The sequence below is a fragment of the Ruditapes philippinarum genome, unplaced genomic scaffold (genome assembly GCF_026571515.1).
Source record: "Ruditapes philippinarum isolate M1 unplaced genomic scaffold, ASM2657151v2 ctg4938_1_1_1_1, whole genome shotgun sequence".
NCBI classification, from domain to species: domain Eukaryota; kingdom Metazoa; phylum Mollusca; class Bivalvia; order Venerida; family Veneridae; genus Ruditapes; species Ruditapes philippinarum.
The window spans coordinates 9,544-31,970 of record NW_026853881.1 but is presented as its reverse complement, the minus strand read 5'-3'; the positions used below and the strand labels follow the sequence as shown (position 1 = coordinate 31,970).

General features: G+C 34.3%; 1 protein-coding gene and 1 long non-coding RNA gene across 2 annotated transcripts in view; one reads left to right on the top strand and one right to left on the bottom strand.

The window, feature by feature from the left end:
- The window catches only part of LOC132738228 (putative per-hexamer repeat protein 5), a 34,215-nt gene extending 21,685 nt beyond the window's left edge, over positions 1–12,530 (top strand). The window contains exons 14-16 of the mRNA XM_060725689.1: positions 721–2,619; positions 10,143–10,278; positions 12,453–12,530. Coding sequence (XP_060581672.1) covers positions 721–2,619; positions 10,143–10,278; positions 12,453–12,495 — 2,078 coding nt within the window. The 3' untranslated portion in view covers positions 12,496–12,530. The remainder of the gene's footprint in view (positions 1–720; positions 2,620–10,142; positions 10,279–12,452) is intronic.
- A 4,118-nt stretch (positions 12,531–16,648) lies between these two features.
- On the bottom strand, positions 16,649–21,889 carry LOC132738225 (uncharacterized). Its single transcript, XR_009626839.1, has 4 exons — positions 21,825–21,889; positions 20,880–21,037; positions 18,533–18,743; positions 16,649–16,713 (listed from the first exon to the last, which is right to left on the bottom strand). It is a non-coding gene; the product is annotated as an uncharacterized LOC132738225 (long non-coding RNA).
- Positions 21,890–22,427: the final 538 nt, after the last annotated feature.

Genomic DNA, 22,427 nt, shown 5'->3' with positions numbered 1-22,427 from the left:
AAAGGTCAATATGTTCGATTGAGCAAGTAATTTGGAAATCTTCTCAAAACAACCAGATATTTTCAAAAAGGCGACGAAAATGGACTTAAAGGTTTTCTGAAACACAATAAAACATGTAGTGCAAGTTTGATTATTAAAGCTTAATTTAGCATTTCAAACTCTCCATTTAAAGGTAAAAATTATCTTTTTTCTTGTGAGTCCTCCAAATATATATATAAAAAAATTTCCACAGAAGTCCGTAACGTTTTCCAGGATCTCCGCGGCAGTTATCATAAGAACTCCATTCTTCGTGTAACAGTCCCTCCCCCGTGAACATAACAAGAGCAGCATTCACGTCACAAAAACTTTTGACTTGAGATGTCGCCGTTATGTTATGCATATAAGAGATATGTTCTAGGCAATATCCATGTAACTTCTGAACATTTTATCATATCTTGTGACCTTAACCTTGCATATATTAACCTTTATTACATGTGTCACACTTGTAGTGATAGGTACGATAAATTATAACTAATGGTCCCTGCTTACATCTTTTGTTTTAATCTTAACTTTGACCTATCTATTTGACTTTAACTTTAGTAGCAGATACAGATTAATGGCCCATTTTGAAACGGGCGTATAGAAATGATTAAATAAATTTCTTTAAAAGTATGATTCTCAATACAACTGGAAAATGCATTCACAGTGATGTTGGCAGTCAATTTTATTTATAATTTGTAGTACCTTCCACATCCCCTGGAGTTACAACGAATAACTCAATTGGTGTTACAACGAATAACTCAATTGGTGTGACTACACAGAATCCATCTGCATCAAGCGGAAATGGTTCGAATGGAACAGGCTCTGAAGTTACAACAAATAACCAAACTGGCGTTACTACACTAACCCCAACTGGACCCGGCGGAAATGGTTCAAATGGAACAGGCTCTGGAGCAACAACAAACAACACAATTGGCATATCTACACAAAATCCACCTGGATCCGATGGAAATGGTTCGAATGGAACAGGCTCCGGAGTTACAACAAGCAAGCCAATCGGCGTTTCTACACAAAATCAATCTGTATCCAGCGGAAATAGTTCGAATGGAACAGGCTCCGGAGTAACAACAAATAACCAAACTGGCGTTAATACACAGAACCCATCTGGATCAATTGTAAATGGTTCGAATGGGACAGGCACCGAAGTAACAACAAACAACCCAATTGGCATTACTACACAAAATCCTTCTGGATCCGGCGGAAATGGTTCGAATGGAACAGGCTCCGTAGTAACAACAAACAACACAATTGGCATTACTACACAAAATCCATCTGGATCCGGCGGAAATGGTTCGAATGGAACTTGCTCTGGAGTCACAACAAATAGCCCAAATGGTGCGACTACACAAAATACATCAGGATCCGGCGGAAATGGTTCAAATGGAACTGGCTCCGGAGTTACAACAAACATCACAATTGGCATTACTACACAAAATCCATCTGGATCCGGCGGAAATGGTTCGAATGGAACTGGCTCTGGAGTTACAACAAATAGCCCAATTGGTGCGAGTACACAGAATACATCAGGATCCGGCGGAAATGGTTCAAATGGAACAGGCTCCGGAGTAACAACAAACAAAACAATTGGCATTACTACACAAAATCCATCTGGATCCGGCGGTAATGGTTCGAATGTACCTGGCTCTGGAGTGACAACAAATAGCCCAATTGGTGCGACTACACAGAATACATCAGGATCCGGCGGAAATGGTTCAAATGGAACAGGCTCCGGAGTAACAACAAACAACACAATTGGCATTACTACACGAAATCCATCTGGATCCGGCGAAAATGGTTCGAATGGAACTGGCTCTGGAGTGACAACAAATAGCCAAATTGGCATAACTACACAAAATCCATCTGGAACCGGCGTTAATGGTTCGAATGGAACAAGCCCTGGAGAAACAACAAATACACCTCCTGGTGTAACTACCCAGAATCCATCTGAATCCGGCGGAAATGGTTCAAATGGAACAGGCTCCGGGGTTACAACAAACAACACAATTGGTATTACTACACAAAATCCATCTGGATCCGGCGGAAATGGTTCGAATGGAACAGGCTCTGGAGTTACAACAAATAACCCTCCTAGCGTGACTACACAGATTCAATCTGGATCCGGCGGAAATGTTTCGAATGGGACAGGCTCCGGAGTTACATCAAACAACCCAATTGGCATAACTACACAAAATCCGTCTGGATCAGGTGTAAATGGTTCAAATGGAACAGGTTCCGGAGTTACAACAATCAACACAAATGGCGTGACTTCACAAAATCCATCTGGATCCGGCGGAAATGGTTCAAATGGAACAGGCTCCGGGGTTACAACAAACAATACAATCGGCATAACTACACAAACTCCATCTGGATCCGGCGCAAATGGTTCAAATGGATTAGGCTCCGGAGTTACAACAAACAAAACAAATGGCATGACTACACAAAATCCATCTGGACCCGGCGGAAATGTAACAAACAATGCCTCAGTGGCATCAACTCCTCTACCCATCATAACGTCTCCGTCAACGATCAAAACAACAACAACTACACAAAAACAGCCTCACACACCAACACCTGCAGCAGGTTAGTTCAAATTTTATTTAGTTCTCAAAGGTGCTGCAGGACCAGTATAAAAGTGTAGGGTCATAAAAAATGATATCACATCTTATAACGTAACTGTAAGAAGCGGTAAAAACGAATCACGTCAAACCCAAAAGTTTAAGGTCGCACTAACATTTTGAAGTTTCCCTTTTTCCCCTTTTCATAATTAGAGTTTATATGTACACACGTTCGTGTACGGACTGTAACTTTGTAATGTATCGATGTTTTTAAAATAACTTGGCATAAATGTAAACCACGTCAATACAATGTGTCGCTTCTATAATTCACGGTCCTACTTCAATGACACACTAACATTTTAATGTTTCACTTGATCACAATTAGTGATTATAGGTACACATATTCATATCAGGACTGTAACTTTGTCATGCATTTAAGGATTTTAAAATAATTTGGCACATTTGTCTTCACACCCGTCCGTCCGTGCTTCCCCACTTAAACCGTGTGCAGACCGTAACTTCATCATGTATTTTAAAATAATTTTGCACAAATGTCAACTACATCACTACCTTATGTGGCGTCTAAGAACCACGTCCCTTCTTCAAAGGTCAAGGTCGCACCTTCATGTTGAAGGTTCTCGCTATCGCAATAAGAGATTATAGACACACACATTGGTGTCCGGATTGTAACTTTGTCATACGTGAAAGGATTTAAAATAACGTATCAAGAACATTTACTACATCAAAACGACTTGTCTAGTCCAAGACCCATTTCCCTACCACCAAGGTCAAGGCCACACTTATAATTTGAAGGGTTTACATATTTCTGTCCAGACTGTGACATTGTTGTTCATTGAAGGAATTTAAAAATCTTGGTACAGTTGTCCACCAATCCAGACAATGTGTCGTCTTAAGGCCCATATCACTACCTAATAGGTCAAAAATCTGGAGACAATGTGATCCCTTGGAAGCATGAATCACAGCAAAGTAACAAGGGAACTGCAAACTCGGTTTGATTTAGTCTGTACATGAGGGATAATGAATACGTGCAACATCCAAGTCACACTTTGAGGTTGAAGTTACACATTTATGTCCAAACTGTAGTTTTGTCATGCATGGAAGGATTTTAGAATTACTTGGCACAAACATGTCATGGTGAAAGACCCATGTCCGTTAGTCAAAGGTAAAGGTCGCGCTTACAGTTTTAAAGGTTTCACATTTTCACAAGTAGAGTTTAAAGGTATTCACATTTGTGTCTGGACTGTTACTTTTTATGCACGAAAGGATCTTTAAATAACGTAGCATATAATGTCTTCCACATGAAGACGACATGTAGCGTTCAAATCCCATGTCCCTACCTCTAAGATAGATAAATACAGAATCCCTAAAGAAAGCCCAACACGGCAAAATTGAAAATGTTGCAGGCTCACTCTAAGGTCACTCTTTCAGTTAGAAGGTACTCATTTTCAAGAAAGGTTTGAAATACACATTCGTGTCCGCACTGTAACTGTGTGCAAGACCCATGTTCCTACCTCCAATGTCAAGGTCACTCTCATAGCTTGAAGGTACTTATGTCCATAAAAATGGTAGAAGGTACATAAGGTATAAGTTTCCAAACTGTAACATTGTCATGCATTGAAAGATTTCAAAATAACTTGGCACAAATGACTACCACATCAAGAAAATGTGTTGTATTCTATATCCATGGTAAGTTTGCTATAAATAGCACTTCATTTCACAGGAACAATATTAGGCAATTGGTTACCTTCATTTTCTTTTCTTTTCATCATACCTTTCTGCAATGCTTAAGAAATCTTTTCGGGGACATTCGTCACTTTTTCGTGACAGCTCTTGTTTATACATTTTGTTTTCAACGATCTTCTTTATGAAATATTTAAAAATTCTTACAATATCTATTGGGCGTCCGTTGGAGAGAGGTGAAGATCGTTGACTTCAAAATACATGCCTCTCACCGATGTGGGTTCGAAGCCCGACAGTGACTTTTTCCATGTGAGGTCTTTCTCCATCAATAAAGCTAAAAAGTCGTTATATGATCTATAATGTGTTGATGTGACGTGAAATCCAGTCGAACAGTCAAACGTACAATATCTTCAGCATAATTAGCTGTACATATTTCAATGTTTTACAAATATTTTACTAAAGTTTACAATCGTAACTTTGATTTAATTTCTTAATTCAATAGTGATTTAAAAACTCTTCTGCGACAAGGGATTAGCTAGCCTGGTTATTATGGCGATGTGATTTACAAACTTCGTAAGATTTTGGGTCATGGTAACTTTTCTGCTGTTTTTACTAAAATCATTATACGTTTTATTAAAATAGGTTATGACCCTACTATTTGAAGACATACTGCATAATAAGTGTTCACCCCTTTTACAGTTGGACACTACGCTTTCCTCTTGATTACATCTGACGGACCAAGTGGGAGTCTCATTGTTTTCTCGTTTAGGGCACACGCTTTTTATTACTTGGGGACCATACGCCGCTTTTCACGGAATGACACTACTGTGTCACATTGAAGGTTCCATGAAAACCGCCGTATGAACACATCAAAATTTCACCATTTTAGTGTTTAAATGTTAAATTCTGCTTAAGCCGGTGCTAGGGGGCGTGGACGGTAACTTGTGCCGTCCATGAACAGGCTCAATCAAACCGAGTTTGCAACTTTTTCAATTTTGCCGTGTTAGGTTTTCTTTAGGGATTCCATATTTATCTATTTTTTGATCACATCCGTGTTATTTGTGCCGTGTGGTGGCTGTAAAAAGTCTCCCCGTACATTTAATCAATGATGTTATATTTTCTATCCTTGAAGATCGTTCAGCACGACATTATTGTTGTGCTTGTGGTATTTTTAGTTTCAACTTTTCGGCATTTTCTAGTTGGGTGGTTCCAATATTCCTACTTGAATAATGTTGAATCACCCTTAGGATATGTTGCCTGCTTTTTAAATTTATCTTTTGACGTCTTATCTGTGATACGCAGGCTTCATAACCTCTGATCCCCTTTCAAAATTCAATTTTATTTAGTTCCGCCCATTGTTTTCTCGTTTAGGGCACACGCTTTTTATTACTTGGGGACCATACGCCGATTTTCATGGAATGACACTACTGTGTCACATTGAAGGTTCCATGAAAACCGCCGTATGAACACATATGTGGATGTTTTTAAATTCAAAATTTCACCATTTTAGTGTTTAAATGTTGAATTCTGCTTAAGCCGGTGCTAGGGGGCGTGGACGGTAACTTGCACTTTCCTGTACCGTCCATAAAAAGGCACAATCAAACCGAGCCTGCAACATTTTCAATTTTGCCGTGTTGGGCTTTCGTTAGGGATCCCGTATTTATCTATTCTATGATGGACAGTTCTAAAAGCCCTTTGGGACTGAATTGTCTTATTGTTCGTCTTCTGCCTTGCTTCGTCGCGCCCTTGTAGGTGATTTTCTTGTTGCTCTGTCTTCCTTTAGGACATTGGGTACTTTTGTTATGGTTATTGGGTTTATTTTTCTATGTTTCTACATGATCATTTTGGTGTTTTACTTATTCAATCTATTGTAACCATGACAACTGTTAGAATTTCACTTGACGGGGATTCTTTTTATTTACACTGTCTCGTTTATAGGAACATGGTGGGGCTAAGAGCGAGGTTTGATGCACCATTAAGCGGTTTAAACTCCCCAGCAGTCATTATTATGCTGTTGACCGTTCCAAGCCGGCGCCCCTCTGTGTTCCTCAGATGTATGTCTATGTTGTTTCATACTGATTTGGTGACAACTTTGCTTGTGTCCCTTGTTGTTTTTCTCGTCTACGGTAAGTATCTTCCCCCTTTACCCCTAGTTTTTATTTCTTTGATTAACCTCCCCCCTTCCCCCGGTCTCCTGTCCCCTTCCCCTGTGCCCTTTGACTTTATGGGCCTATTATTCAATCATTTATTTGGTTTCTTCGAATTCCTAATCAGTTTCAATTTATTTATCATTTAGTGAATAACCTGTCCGAGCTCTGTCTTGTGCCCTGTCCTGTTTTTGTTTGGGGTCTGTCTGGGCTCCTTGCCACTGGTTCTTGTTGCTGGGTCGTATGGGGGTTGCGTTCTTTGAACGCCGCCTTTCCTTGTTGATCTTGTTTATCATATTTTATGCGAATCTGACTAAAGATTAGATTTACTTTAAAAAGTTTGGCATGCATGTTTGAATGCAACCTTATTTGTTTCACCTTCCGAGAAAACAATGTTTAGCCATACAGATAGACATAAGACGAAGTGACACGTGGAAATAAAGCAAATTGTTGCTTTGTTTTAGTTGTTCGCATTTTTGTTTACTTGAGGACCATACGTCGCTTTCCACGAATGACACGGTAGTCACATTAAGGGTTCCATAATAACCGCCATATGAACACATCTGCGAATGTTTCTAAATTTAAAATATTACCATTTTATGTTTAAATGTTGAATTCTGTTGAAAGCCGATGCCGTCCCTGAACAGGCTCAATCAAACCGAGCCTGCAACATTTTCAATTTTTTCGTCTTAGGTTTTCTTTAAGGATTCTTATTTTCTCTCTTTTGAGCTAGATAAAGAATGTCAAATTACTTGACTCAAATGAACTGGATATTATAAACTAAAGATATAATGGTAACATCTGTTTGCCTGTTCATCTACTATTATTTGAACAGCGCCATGTTTGTTTAAAAACCGTGAAAAGTTACTATGTAGTATTCAAGGGGCAGGACGTGAAGTGGTTGCACACTTGGTTCAAGCGAGCGAATTGGTTGCAAACTTGACAAAATGGTGAACACGGCGTGGTTTTTTTAAACGGGTGAACTAATTTTTGCCAGGCAAGTGGGTTTCTTTGATATTTTGAAGTTCATTAGTATGTCTATTCCATAATGCAATATATATGACACACTCAGTTAAAGGTTTCAGCATTCTAGATTCTGTTTTAGAAAGTTATTGAAGATATAAACTGATCATGTAGATATTTTGAAATTTGACATGTGACTGTTCTGGTAGGTTTTTCTCCTAATTTATTCGAATTTGTAAGTTTTGAACTGCATATAACAATAACAAAATATGTTTCTGTCAATGCTGTACAAATGGTTTAGTTCGCAAGTCCGAAGATAACGTTCAATACACAAAAATATCTTGTTCAAGCACATTTTGGTTGCAGACTTATACTTCAAGCATTTTTGGTTGCAAACTTATTATTATTCTATTGAAATCCATAGTAAAACTTTGCAAAAAAGAAGGTTGTATTTATTAACCTATTTTCAACATTTATGTTCTGTTACTTGTTTTTGTTATAAATGTTATTTATACATTCTTCTTTTACAACAATTATGCACTTTATGTTTCAAATTACATGGTTCTCAATTCAATACTATAATCACCAGTAAAAGCCTGCAAACAAAATAAAAGCATATAGAAAAATATTTATTGATACTTCAATTCTACAATATGTAATCAGATGTAAAATGCAAATGAAAACTACATACAAAACAAACGTATGTGAGAGTACTGTTGTATGTAAGTGAATTATTTTCATCATAAACATAAGGACATGTGCTCACATACGGTGTTACTCGGCAAAATTTCCAAAATTTATCAAAACCACAAGAAATGCTAATTTGTTTGTTTCGTATGTAAAGATCAGGAGTTGCTTTAGACATAAAGTATGTAAATGTAAATATTTTACAAACCAAAAGTTAAAATGACATGCTTGTTTACAATATTTCGGATTTTATGTACATCATATGTCAATTGGTATTCTAAAAATGATTTTGGTTATTAGATCATAATATAAATGATATACGATTGGTTATTTACATTGACTAATACGTGACAAAACTACTTAAAGTCATTGTTTGAGTTAGGGAATTTGGAAGATGTTTCGATTGGTCAATAATAAGGAACAATTTAAAGAAACATGTGAATAACGCAATTGTGTCAATGTTAATATAGTTTTTATCTACTATATAATCAAAATTTATTTCTAATTTCAAAGAAGAACAATAATGAAAGCTGTTTGTTACTATTTTTTCTTCTTTTCCTTTACAGTTAGTCATGCCAAGATATAAAAAAAGTCGAAAAACTTTGTAAAAAAGAAAAGAAGTATATCGAGGAGAAAAAAATGATGAAGATAAACACAGCTGAACTTCAATTTAGCATATTGTGTTTTATATCTTTTTGAAAAAAACCCTGTGTTAGGATATATCTGCACGCATGCACAATTTGTACATATATTTCTTACTAGATGAACGGGTATAGCTAATTATTAAAAAAAAAAAGATTAGTTATTCCTCGCTAAAAATATGCATGCCACATTATTGACACAAAAGTTTGCAACCAAAAATGCTTGAAGTATAAGTCTGCAACCAAAATGTGCTTGAACAAGATATTTTTGTGTATTGAACGTTATCTTCGGACTTGAGAACTAAACCATTTGTACAGCATTGACAGAAACATATTTTGTTATTGTTAAAAGCATGTCAAAAAGTACAAATTCGAATAAATTAGGAGAAAAACCTACCAGAACAGTCACATGTCTAATTTCAAAATATCTACATGATCAGTTTATATCTTCAATAACTTTCTCAAAACAGAATCTAGAATGCTGAAACCTTTAACCGAGTGTGGCATATATATTGCATTATGGAATAGACATACTAATGAACTTCAAAATAACAAAGAAACCCACTTGCCTGGCAAAAATTCGTTCACCCGTTTCAAAAAATCACGCCGTGTTCGCCATTTTGTCAAGTTTGCAACTAATTCGCTCGCTTGAACCAAGTGTGCAACCACTTCACGTCCTGCCCCTTGGTATTGGTTTTCCAGTATCGGTAAAAATGAAACCGCATTGGTTTTAAAATTGTGAAAGCTCGCCGAAGATTGGCTGTTTGAACGATAACGAGATGGTGCCTTTTTATTGGTGCCCGTCAGATCCTAATGCGTAGGAGCAGATTTTGATTTTGATTTAATTTGCTTTTTATTGTCCTTTTCATATTTTCTTGTTTTGTAATATAATGATGTAATGATGAGTTTAATACTAAATTATATCAGACAATGACACATTGGACTTTGCTGTAGCTCAGTACAATATAGGTTTACAGCTGCGCATATATCCAATAAAATATATATTTATTGAACAATGTGCACTTACTTCTTCTTTCAAACCACCATTCATTCACCTTTTGACATAATCTGTTACTTAGAGTTCAATAATGAAGATTTGATATGGATAGTTTGCAGACTTAAAAAAAGAGGCTACAAGGACATGACGGAGTACACTAGAGCTTTTATTATATAGAATTTAAGACTCAGAATGTGAAAACAAGACTAAATTGATAAGATTGTATCCTGTAATTAATATATAAAGATCATATATACAAATACTCGGAATTAATTTGTTACAACCTTCTATTAGGTCTGAATTATTGTTTATATACCAGTTATTTGAAGTTTTTTTTTTAATTCTTTTAAGGTCAAATTATGATGTTTAGTCAGACCTCTAATACAGTTTCGCATACTTCCTTTTATTTCAGTTACGTGCAATGTATGCGCTGGTCCCGAGTTCCTATGTGAAAAATTGTTTGCGCCGCAGACATGCAGTCCTCCAAATAACTACTGCATAAACAAGCTTACCAACCATATAGATGGAACAAGGATGGTTACAAGACAGTAAGTTATGCATGTACACATAGATTGTTAAAGAGTACAATACTTAATTACATTGGAGCAGTACACAGCTGTCAACACTATATTGGTCGAGGCGGTAGCCGAGTCTGATATAGGTAACCTGGTTTGCAACTGTGAAGTCCAACAGAAACCGTATTGTGCTCAACAATGTGTAACGACCTCTTCATTTCAGACCATTAAATTTTTACATTAAGACAGTACATATTGATATTGATTTTGGCCTCTTGAACATAAAGACAAGGCTAAATGGGGTACAATATTTATTTGATATGATATACATAGACGTATTGGATTACGTGACGTAAACGCGCTGAAAGTTTATTGGTTATATTTAATGATATTTGAATAACAGTGGTTTATTATGAATTGTTGAGTTCAATTGTTGAGTACACAGCGTTCAAATAAATAAGAGGCTGAGGCCAAATCTATATTTGGCCGAGGTGCTAACCTAGTCCGATATATGTTGTGCAGTTTTCTACGAATCCAATATATTTAGTATTGCTGTCAACAGTGAGAAATGGCTTTTTTATTTCACATTTTATAAGGTCTGAAAAAATATCAGAAAAGTCCGTCCACTAAGCTCTTTAGGGAGAGCACCGGATCATCCAGTGATCGCTGGTTTTATTCTAGGGAGCGGTGTACTATTTACGGACAGTTTATCTCGGAAATCGAGTCTGTTGGTTACTTGTCTATCATTTCCAATTCATAAAACACGTGGGAAAAGGACTGCAGAGAAATTGATAATTACTTTATCCAAGTAAGCCGGTAAAGTGAATTGACAGCCGAGATTTCACTAAAACATGCGTTAAAATCGGAGCAAAAATCGACAAAAGCAATCAAACACACTTGAAAATGTGTTGGCATATTTCCGACAAAGATTTAACTAATACATGTATATGCTTATCGTTAAATCTATCAGTTATATCGTATTCTCATTGAGTGGTATCTTACTTATCTTTGGGAACAATTATATTTGCAACAGGCCGTTGAGGTCAAATAGCACAGACAATCTGATATAACAGTCAATCATGTTAAATGTAAGCCAAGTGGCGGTCTCTTTAGTCGATAAGAAGAGTATGTACAGCAATATGTCTCCAGATTTCCAAAGTGTGTTGGCGATAATGAACGTTTTACAAGTCATTGTCGTCCTACTTCTTAACTGTTTTGATAACATACTAAAGTTGTTATAACTTTATTATCAAACATAAAAAATACTGTGTTTATATAGTAATGTACTAAGTGTGTCAGTTCAGACCAAAAACCGCAATTACATCATCACTCTCTGACCACGGCCTGTACTTGTTTGCTATTTAGCCAGTACTTCCCTAAAATTGATGAATAGACTTGTCCAAAACTCTTAGGTTTGCAAGTCCCTTTATGATATTTTGGTTATTAAATCCTAATGTAGTGACAATGGTGACAACCACGATCAAAGGCAGACGACAGAATGGTTTTTCGACAAAATATCCCTGAGATTCATTTTAAGAAATGATATCGAGACGTTAGATTCTATTTTTGTTTTATTGTTGAGAGATGATTGTTTTGGCTGTTGTCCTGAGGCGTCATTCTGGAAAGGTTTAATTTGGTCCAAAGTCTTACTTGAGTAAAATTGGTAAAGATATATGGTATGCTGAGATTGCAGTGTACACATAACATTTTGCTTTATACGCTTAGAAGTCTGAGCTTACCGTAAAAACCTCTTATTCATGCTTATACCTCAAATCAACATTAATTTATCTTGTATTTAGATCAAGAATACTTATTATAAAGACAGTATGTATATGTAAAAAAAAAACAAGCACAGGTCGATATGATATGTATAGTTTAGTTTATGTATTGAATATTTTGTTAACACTTACTTAAAATTTGTTAAATCCTGAGTTCAAAAAAGCTGTTCAAGCTTCTTACTCCATCCGCAAATTTTATTTTATGAACCTTATTGCGCAAATGCATATATTATAAATAAGTATGTTTTAACTAAATGTCCAAGAGGACCAAAGACTCCGCGAGAACTGTAGCACTATTGAATTATATATACGACGCGTTGAAAACACTCAATAAAAATATAAAAATATGTCATTTTTTACAATAGAACATCACGTGATGCAAACGCTCAAATATTGAATAATCAATGAAATAAACACATATATTTTCAGTTGCGGCAACTTTGACACCTGCTACCCCGTGAGTGGTTCTTAGGAAGCTCTGACAGCGACAATGCCGTAACTTTGAGGAGGACAAACAACATTATCACCTTGGACTTTGATTGTACATATTGCTGTACTTCAGACAACTGCAATAAACCGATTAAGCCCTTGGACAAAAGACCTGTAACAAGGACTTATAACAAATGTACAAATTTGCATTGTTTGTTGTTATATTAAAACTTCAGACTATTTTATACAGAATTTATTTTAGCCGATTGTGCAGGAAGCTTAATGATTATTCACACACTCTCGAATCCGTTCTTGAACCAACAAGTACCAAACAATGAGTGTAAGAATTTGTTGCTCAAGCGGAACGACAGCTTGCCCCTGGCGAAAAGTTTGAATCTTATATTTTAGTTCGATACGTAAACCAATTCGGACAAGCACCACGAAAATACTTTAGTTACGGTCAACCCTTTGCAAAAAATTAAAATCTAAGCTACTACGTATGAGATGAACTTTAGTAGATGTTTACAGAAACGTTAAAAGTGCCCCTGCCCATTTAAGTGCGATCGATGGGTGTTGACGACTGATTTTATCTATTGATAAGATGTTTTGAACACTACGGAAGTCTTATCAGTAACGGAAGTTTTAAACGGCCTCCTGTTGCGAGAAGTTTCTTATTTGTTTCTCTTGTTTTTAAGACGTTTAGACCAACAAGGTATCATTAAGTCGCACAGAGTTACGTAAATGTTTATAATGAAATGTTATCTTAACAACATAAAAATCTGTCCTCCACCTGGTCAGTCCTAAACAACAAACGAATTGCAAACGGATTTCAGCTTCTAGCTTCCGGTTTTAGTTCGGTAAATGCCTCAACTTCTGGTTTCCGGTTTTAGTTCGGTAAATGTCTCAGCTTCTGGCTTCCGTTTAAGTTCGGCAAACACCTCAGCTTCTGACTTCCGGTTTTAGTTCGGTAAACGCTTGTGGGCTCACAGTTCTGCTAATAAACCTTAAGATGTGTCCTCTTTTCAAAAAAAAAGGTGTCGCTACTAGTCCGAAGTAAGTGGTTTTTTTGTGTTTTTTTTCTGTTTGTTGTTGTTGTTGTTTTCAATTGCGCCTTCAACGATCTGGACATAGTTCTGAAAATCGCTTCGATACCTCGATCCAGTTCATTGTAATAATTATTCTCACAAACAACCAATTTATCTTATGGATCCGTGTGAACTAAGCTTAAGATTAAGGTATCAGTATCATGATCAGATCAAGACACAGATTTGATGTTCAATATTTATCTAAAATTGGTGCTGAAACGACACATGTTAGAGGAGCTCATTTTAGCCTAAGCATATTTTTTTTACTTGGATCAAGTGAAGCAATATTAAAAGAATTAAAATTCAAAATGGACTTATCTGGAAAAGATTAGAAAGATCTTAATGCTGTTCATGTTCTTATGAACATGGGGCGTGGTCATTTTTAAGTGGTATTGTATATGTATTGCATTGTATTGTATTTGACTGTCCGTTTTTATCTTTGATTGGTAACATCCAATTCTTCTGTCGAGTGTTAGGTTACATACTATTTCATTATAATTGACTTTGTCAAATTAAAAATAATATAAATAGTAATAATTATGATGATAAAATATTAATAATAATAATAATTACGAAAATCACGCCACTTTATAGAGTATATTTCCTCTTTTATTTGATTATTATCAAATTGTGACAGTAATGGTTCAAGGGCAATTGTTATTTGGAAAATTTTTGGGTTGGCATATTTTTGCAAAAAAATAGCTTTCACTGTAAGTATTTGTCTTTGATATTAAACATATAAGTAACGAAATTGGTGCTCTAACAAGGGCATACTTGTAGCTGTTGTTTGATATCTTGTGTCGCCCTGCTCTGAAAACGAAAAAAAAAAAATGCATAAGGTATTGTTGTAAAATAATTTATGCAAAAAATGAAAACCTTCTCTCGATTCTATATTTGAACGTGAAATATTACATTTTTATTTTCAATCATATTTAACGTTTTTGAAATGGGAAATACTGTTAAATTATTTAGTGTTTGAAATTATTTTTGTCCAATAGGATCGCAGTATTTCAAATGAATCGTAACACATTTACTTTGGTAAATCGGCAAACTGTTAATCAGACTAGTAAATCGACTGTTTATAAAAATATTTTAACACACTTAGCCGGTAAAAAATTTATTTTTGTAAATACGTACTAATAAACTTTAACCCATACTTAAACATCATTTATGTTCATACAGATTGAAAACTTATTTGTTGTTGTTATTGTTGTTTTTTGTTGTTGTTGTTTTTCCTCTACTATTTCGATTGTTAAGGTATTAGGACCCTAATGGGCACTATCAGGAACTAAAAAATTGACATCATAAGTCAGATGTATACCTTAAAGTACACCTTGTATGCAAAATTTAAACAAATTTACCGTACAGAAAATCAAGTTATGGCCACTTTTCTGAACTCCAGCTAGGATGTTTATGAGGGCCCTTTTTTAAGAAGTAGGAACCTTTAAATAATTCCTGCAATAACATTCAAATAGAAAATGTTTTCCTATTAATTTTTTTTCCAAATAGTACCATTCAGCTAACAATCCAAATAAGCAAAATTATGGTTTCTACTTAAAATTTATGAAATCTGTATAAAAATGTTACCCGCTTTACCCCACCCATTTTTACCAACGTGTCTCAGACCATTTTTCTAACTTAGTGAGCCTAATTTAAATAATTCTTAAAATTTACCCAAATGAGTGCCTGTTTTCAAATTTTTTCCTAAATTTTTAAAAAAGTATATTGATTGATCTTGTAAAATATATGAAATACTTTTACCGTCTAGTTTTGATTTTATTTACACTTTGGAAAATATCAGTACCATATTTATTACTAGAGTTAGCATAATTTAGCAAATAAATACCAATATAGATTTAAAAAATCAAAATTAAACACTTTTTTCTTTCCAAATGGGACATGAGAGATACATAAATAATGTTAAAGAAAAAAGAAGAAAAAAAAAGTTGACCCTTCTGGGGATTGAACCCATGGCCCTCATTTTCAATGTAGTTAACAGTAGTTCTAGCCTATTTGAATACTCTTCAAAGCGGAGGTAATGCATTAGGGTGCTAATACCTTAAATATAGGAGTGAAACGGCCGAGCGCAATATGTCTGGGTTTCCGTTTCAGTATACATATCTCTGTAATACATTGACCATTACTTTCGGTCATTCTATATTTATTCTATATTTTAAGCTACTTTATGTCACCGGTCACAGTTTTGCAAATATTACAGATCAAACAAAAACACAAATTATCATGACATTACCGAATATAATTAGACTTGTAAACTATACATGTATATCAGCTTCTTTAAAGCGGCGCTTCTCCAGCTTTGTTGTATGATTTTACCATTATTGTTAATATGTTGTTGTTGTTATTATTACAGAAGCGACCCATAATTTGTCAGAAAATATGGAAGTTTTTATAAGTCCTGAATTTCATTTAATTGCATGTAAGAACGGTAAATTTTGCCTTATTTAGGGAATGCATTCGAAGTTTCATCTTAATTTTAAAAACATATCACTCGAGAATTTTTTATTATTTTTTTGGCGTTATATTTTTTTTTTTAAATTTATTTTTTGTTTTGTTTCTGTTTAAAAATGCATTTTATGCACAGTCATATCTGGAAGTGTGTCACTTTAACCACTTACGTTTAGCACATATCGGTCGGCAATTAATCTCCTCTTCTTCGGAGGTGAGTACTGGAATGTGACAGTGTTGTGGAAAATGCCACTGGACACCATTCTTACTACATAATGTTGGCAGCCTAATACAAACTTTTCTGGAGCGTCTGAAAGTCAAATATTAAAGTTGTTGAACAACAAAACAAATTTGATTATAACTTAAAGGCCCATTATCCCTCATAAATGTTTTTACTTTTATTTCTCAAAAGCTTTTAATGTTGGTGTACTTTATAGTATCCATAAAATATTTATTGGCCAATTTACTGGACCATCTTTTCATCTGTTGCTTTTTTTTCGGCAATAAGTAAAGTTATAGTGAATAAGTGTTTTGTATGGAAGTCAAAATACTACTTTGCTTACATTTTACTACGTTTTGACAAATTTATTTTACATCTGTCGCTCTTTTCCTCAGGCAACAAACATCTAACATTAAAGATTATGGACGACGTTAGCCGTAATTCTTCATAGTAAGTGTTCCCATGTCAAACATGGCCACTGCGTTACAGGCTGGAAATATAATATTTTTATCCAATAATAACAGTTAAACCAAACAATATTCGATGCATTTATACAAAACTGTTTCAACTTCACGAATTAAAGATTTCAACTTCATGTATTCACGATTTCAACTTCCCGAATTCTACACCGCGAATGTATAATATCAACTTCACGAATCAGACGCTTCGGGATCGATTCCCGGACGGCGTAGGTCACTTTCGTTGTGATTGATCACGAAATCTTATCTACGGTCATTCGCACTGTACATCTGTTCTGGTAGGTACAGAAGTTTCTGTTCCTTGCGAAAGTGAATTCAGCTAGAACTCGTAAATTGCTCGACACCCTACCCAGGAACGGCGTGGTGTAAATTCAATGTGGCTTATTGGCGTGATCCGGAGTGAAAACTACGAACACCACCACCAGGTAAGCAGTTTTACAACATCAAATAAAAATGCAATAAAAAGTAAAAAAGTCTATTTCCATTCTTATATGCTCATAAAAATAAATAATCACAAATTATTGAGGTAAAACAAGCGGATTAAAGATTTCTCTGATGTCAGATTGTGAATTATGGTCATATATGAAATATGATAAACAGGATTATCAAGACAAGGCGGCCTCAACACGACCCAACACTAAGAACCAGTGGCAAGGAACCCAGGAGGACCCTTGAACAAAAAGAGGACAGTGCGAAAGGCAGAGCAAGAAAAGGATAATCACTAAAATGATGATGTCATTCACGGACTGATTCCGAACTTGATTAGCCGTTGCAAACAGTACTAGTATAGAACCAGGCCAGCTTGCAAATCCGCAGCTTACATTTACCATGTTATACTCTGTTGACGTTTTGATATTTTTGTTTGATATTCAACCTTTAAATGTACTTATTGCGATGCTGTCAAATCTATTACACAATAATAACATGTAAAATATTAATATAATTGATAATTTTTTTATTCTTATCCAAAAGAAATTAAGAAAGTACGTTACACATTGCTAATATAAAGCGGCACTCACGGTACACATTCCGTATATACTGCACTTAATATTTACTTGTATACGGTAAAGAGCCTGGGTTACCGAGGATGGGCTTCATAGGTTTGCAATTATAGCATGGTGAAAATTAGTAATTGTATAATACCATTTCTTATACTAGTACAGTCAATAAATGAACAAAAATTCATGTTTTCCACAAATGCGTATTTTTCTTGTTCGAAAACAAATGACAAGATTACAAATATTCAGTTTTTAATTATGTTGTTTTGGAAGAGAATAAGACAACATTACTATTTTTTCTTAATGTGAAAAGAAAGCCCCTTTTGTTCATTTGTTGTCAAAGAAGGCATTTTATACAATATTCAGAAGAAGGGCTGGGTTACAGTTTTTACAATAAAATTTCCAAGAGAAAAAGTGAGATAAAATTATTTTTGTTATGACATTAAACAGTTGGCGGTGTTTTGTGTGCTGTTTTTTATTATTACTTTTTTCTTATTAGTATTACTTTTTTAATCTAATTATCTTTTGTTTGTTCTTTCTTGGCAGTGTATTTAATCGAATATTTATATCATTATTTATAAAGATTTTTGCAGGTTATTTGGCCCGATATAAACGGTTGTTTTCATATATAGCCCGAGCCGCCAAGACTCAAGAATCTTTATAACGAATTTATAATGCAGCAAACTTAGTTTTTTAGAGAGAGAAAAAAAACTGAGATTTCTTCATAAATTGACAGCAGTCGTATATATAAAACTATGTAAACGACACGATTAACTAATAAAAAACGGCGTTACAAACGTGAAGTATTATATATAAGTGAAGGAATACTTACGTTGGGGATTCTTTTTGAAATTCACGAACACTTTAAATCCCTCGCCTGGATTGGGGTGTCTAAACTGTATCAAGGCAACGTTTTGTGATGATATAAATATTTTCTTTGGCCTAGTTTCTCCACAGTACATGTGATACCTCTCTGCCAGACTGAGGGTGTGGTCATTTTCACTGGGGAACAAGTCACCCTGGAGCTCCCAGCCGTCTAATGTCTGGAAAAATAAATGATATTAATAATAATTACTGAGCAACAATATTATAAAGAACGAAAAATAGTAAAGAAAAGATGTGTCATCACGCGGTCAAGGTGTCTGATCAATGGTGCATTGAGGGATTTTATACGCTTTATGTTCATTCATTCGTTCATAAATTCATTCATTCATTTATTCATTCATTCATTCTTTCATTCATTCATTCATTCATTGACACAGTAATCTATGCATTGCTGGACACGTGGGTTCGGATCCAGTCAGGGATAACCCATTGTTACCTTGAGTAAGAAACTTTACATAAAATTACTGAAATACTTTGTTTGAAACAAAACGGAATGGATTTTCTAACATAAAATAAAAGCTTATTGCGGCTGACAACTTTATTAAAACTTTTTTTAACTTTCAAGCGACAGAATGAGTTTCTTTTCTAAATTGATTGCCGTAAAACAAATTTCAAATAAATAACATAACTACAATGAAAATTATTTTCTCTCTTCAATCTGTTATTAAGTCAAATTTCAATTTAATCCTGCTTTGAAAATTCATTTCACCGTTTCTAAAAGTAGCATGCCTGCTGATGTATGCTGTTGTTTTTTTTAAACTAAGAAAGTGTGCAAAATAGACAAAATACAAATTATTACAAATTAACAAACAAAATCTAAAAAAATGAAACATACGTCTTCACTTACAAAGTTAAATTTATCGGAACTCTTCGACATAAAACGCCTTAAAACATAAACATTAAATATGAACCTTAAACTTAAACTTTAAACAGTAAACCATAAACCTTAAGAAATAAACCAGAAACCTTAAACCATAAACCAAAAACCTTAAATAATAAACCAAAGACCTTAAACCAAAAACCTTAAACCATCAACATTAAACCATAAACCTTAACCATAAGATCTTGAACCTAAAATAATAAACTAAATACCTTAAACAAAAAAACATTAACCATAAAACTTGAACCTTAAACATTAAACCATCAACCTAAACCAATAGACCATGATCCTGAAACAATAAACTAAAAACCTTAAACCAAAAACCTTTTGCAAAAAACCTTTAACCATAAACCTTCAACCTTAAACCTTTTGCGTTGAGCCATATACCCTCAACCATAAACCTAAAACCATAAACAAGAAATCTTAAACCATGAACGCTTAAACATAAACCTGAAATCGTAAACCTTAAACTTTAAACCATAAACAATAAACCATTAACCATAATCATTGGACCTTGAACAATAATTCTTAAGCATTGAACAATTAACCATGAACTTTAAACCTTAAACCATGAACCATAAATCTTAAACCCTAAACCATAAATCTCTAACAATAAAAATAAAAAAATAAAAAATTTAATTTTAATCAACTGTGACACTTTATACGAAAGACATATATAAAATATATAAACGAGAATAATAATTATTAATTACACTCCATACATTGCTATATTTAACAACTATAGTTCTCAAATTGAAATGCTGAATAATTTTGTATTGCAGCCTCCTAAATCGAGCAAGAAATAAAAACCCGAGCAAGTATGAAGCCATGATTGCTATTTAAAAACCAAACCAAAAGCTTTTATTTGACAGGGTGTTGTTAGTCTGCGGAGATGTATTGACTGAGTAATTGAACAATTTCGCTGAAAATCACGGACCGTATTTCAGACAAATTTTAATCCTCTTAAACCAAGATTGTGATGCAATACGCCTCAAAAACCTTAATTTGCTTATGGTTTTAAAAACCGTACTGTCACGGGATTTATCCGGTCATAGAAGCATTGGAAGCGGGATCACCCTTGCTCTTGATTTTTAAAATGCCACCGTAGTTTAAATAAGCTTTTGCAATGAGCTGTGTGTTACTTTTTTGTATTAAGAAGAAAGGGTTGGGAATATTAAAGTTGCAGGTTATGACTATGTAAATCTTTTGAGTTCAAATCTTACTGAGTTACCAAAATAGGGCAAAAATGACAGCTTCCATACAGCACTAAACAAAGCTGAGAACAAATGGACGTCCCACGAGAGCGGTGACAGAATAAAAGTAAACTGACATAATCAAATAAGATAAATAGGTTACTATAGCTCAAAAAGAGAAATAATTGATGAGTATTATGACATAAAAAAGGACGACTCACCGCCAAAACACCTCCAGTTTCACAATTAACGTTGAATTCTAGAAATGCTACAACAACAACCTCGTTTGGTTGACCTATAAGATACAGGCCACATACTTCTGTTGAACCGTCGGATACATATTGTAATTACCCTTTAACACTTTCCATATGTATACATCCTGAAATAAAGTAATAATAAGGGTTATTATAATCTCGTAAACATTCGGCATATTTCGGAATAATTCGACAAAATTTCGACATATTTCGGTACAAGCCATATACTTCTATTGACCAGTTGGGAGCGTATCTTAACCCTCCTTTTACATTTCCATATGTATACATCCTAAAATGATTAATAAAACGGTTCATTGCATATTAAGGGAATTTTGGTATATTTCGCCATAAGTCCGTATAATCACTGTCATCTGATGAACACTCGGTCATGCAATATTATAACTCCCTTTATACACTTTTATTATATCTATACATACTGCATATAATATAATCATTATTACCATTAACTTTATAGGCTAATAATAATCACTTAAACATTCGGCATTCTTCGATACATTTAGATATATTTAGGTATATTCCGGCTTATTTTTCGACACTTTCCGTATTTCAAATTGCCATTGGTAGGCTTGCAGACTTTTTTAAAGTGGAAGTTGTACATAATTATTTAGAGGTTATGGTGTAATAATAAATGGGTTAATATGTCGCATAATATGTTGGATTGTGTTTTATGCCAAAATGTCTACAACAACAAAATTGAAACATTAAAAACATATAACAGAAGAGTTATGCAATAGTAAAATGATTGCCACTGCTATACTTTGTTACAGCTTTTTATATATATACATTTATCTTTTATTTAAACACATACACAAATATATCTCTGGCTATGAATTTACTTGATAAAATCGTTGCATCAGATCTAAGACTGAAAAACATGTTTAGTATGCGTACCTATATTTCCATCTGCGGATCTTGTTTGCCGCCGCAATACATTCAAATCCTTGAAATCCGTGTTCTGGAAAAATAGAAGAAACAAAAACTTCAAAGGTTAGTATATAGTAGTTCTATATATGACGATTTGATAAGTGGTGTTTGCTTATTTAGAAAAGAACCAGATGTTATAAGATCTTACAATTATTATTATCTATGACGTAATTTCATATTCAATATGTTATCGTATAATTTGGACCAAGCTAATTTGTATTATGCATTAACCCAACAGGACAAATCCATGGCATCGGCATATAACATTTTGCAAGACCCGTTTTATATGGCAATTACATGCATTCAGCTTCTATAAATCACCCATAAAAATGAAGTTTTTGATATCTTATACAATAGAAAAATCGGGCAAGTGACACAACCATTTTGTGAGAAAATCTGTCAAAGTGAAACCAATCTGAGATAATTTATGTTCTCCAAAGTATTGCAATATCGCCATGGTGAATCAGTGCAAATTATACAACGATTCAAATATATTAGTTTCCCTTTACATTCACGATAATTATTGCATAACATATACAATGTAATAATTATTTGCAAGAGAGAAAAGCA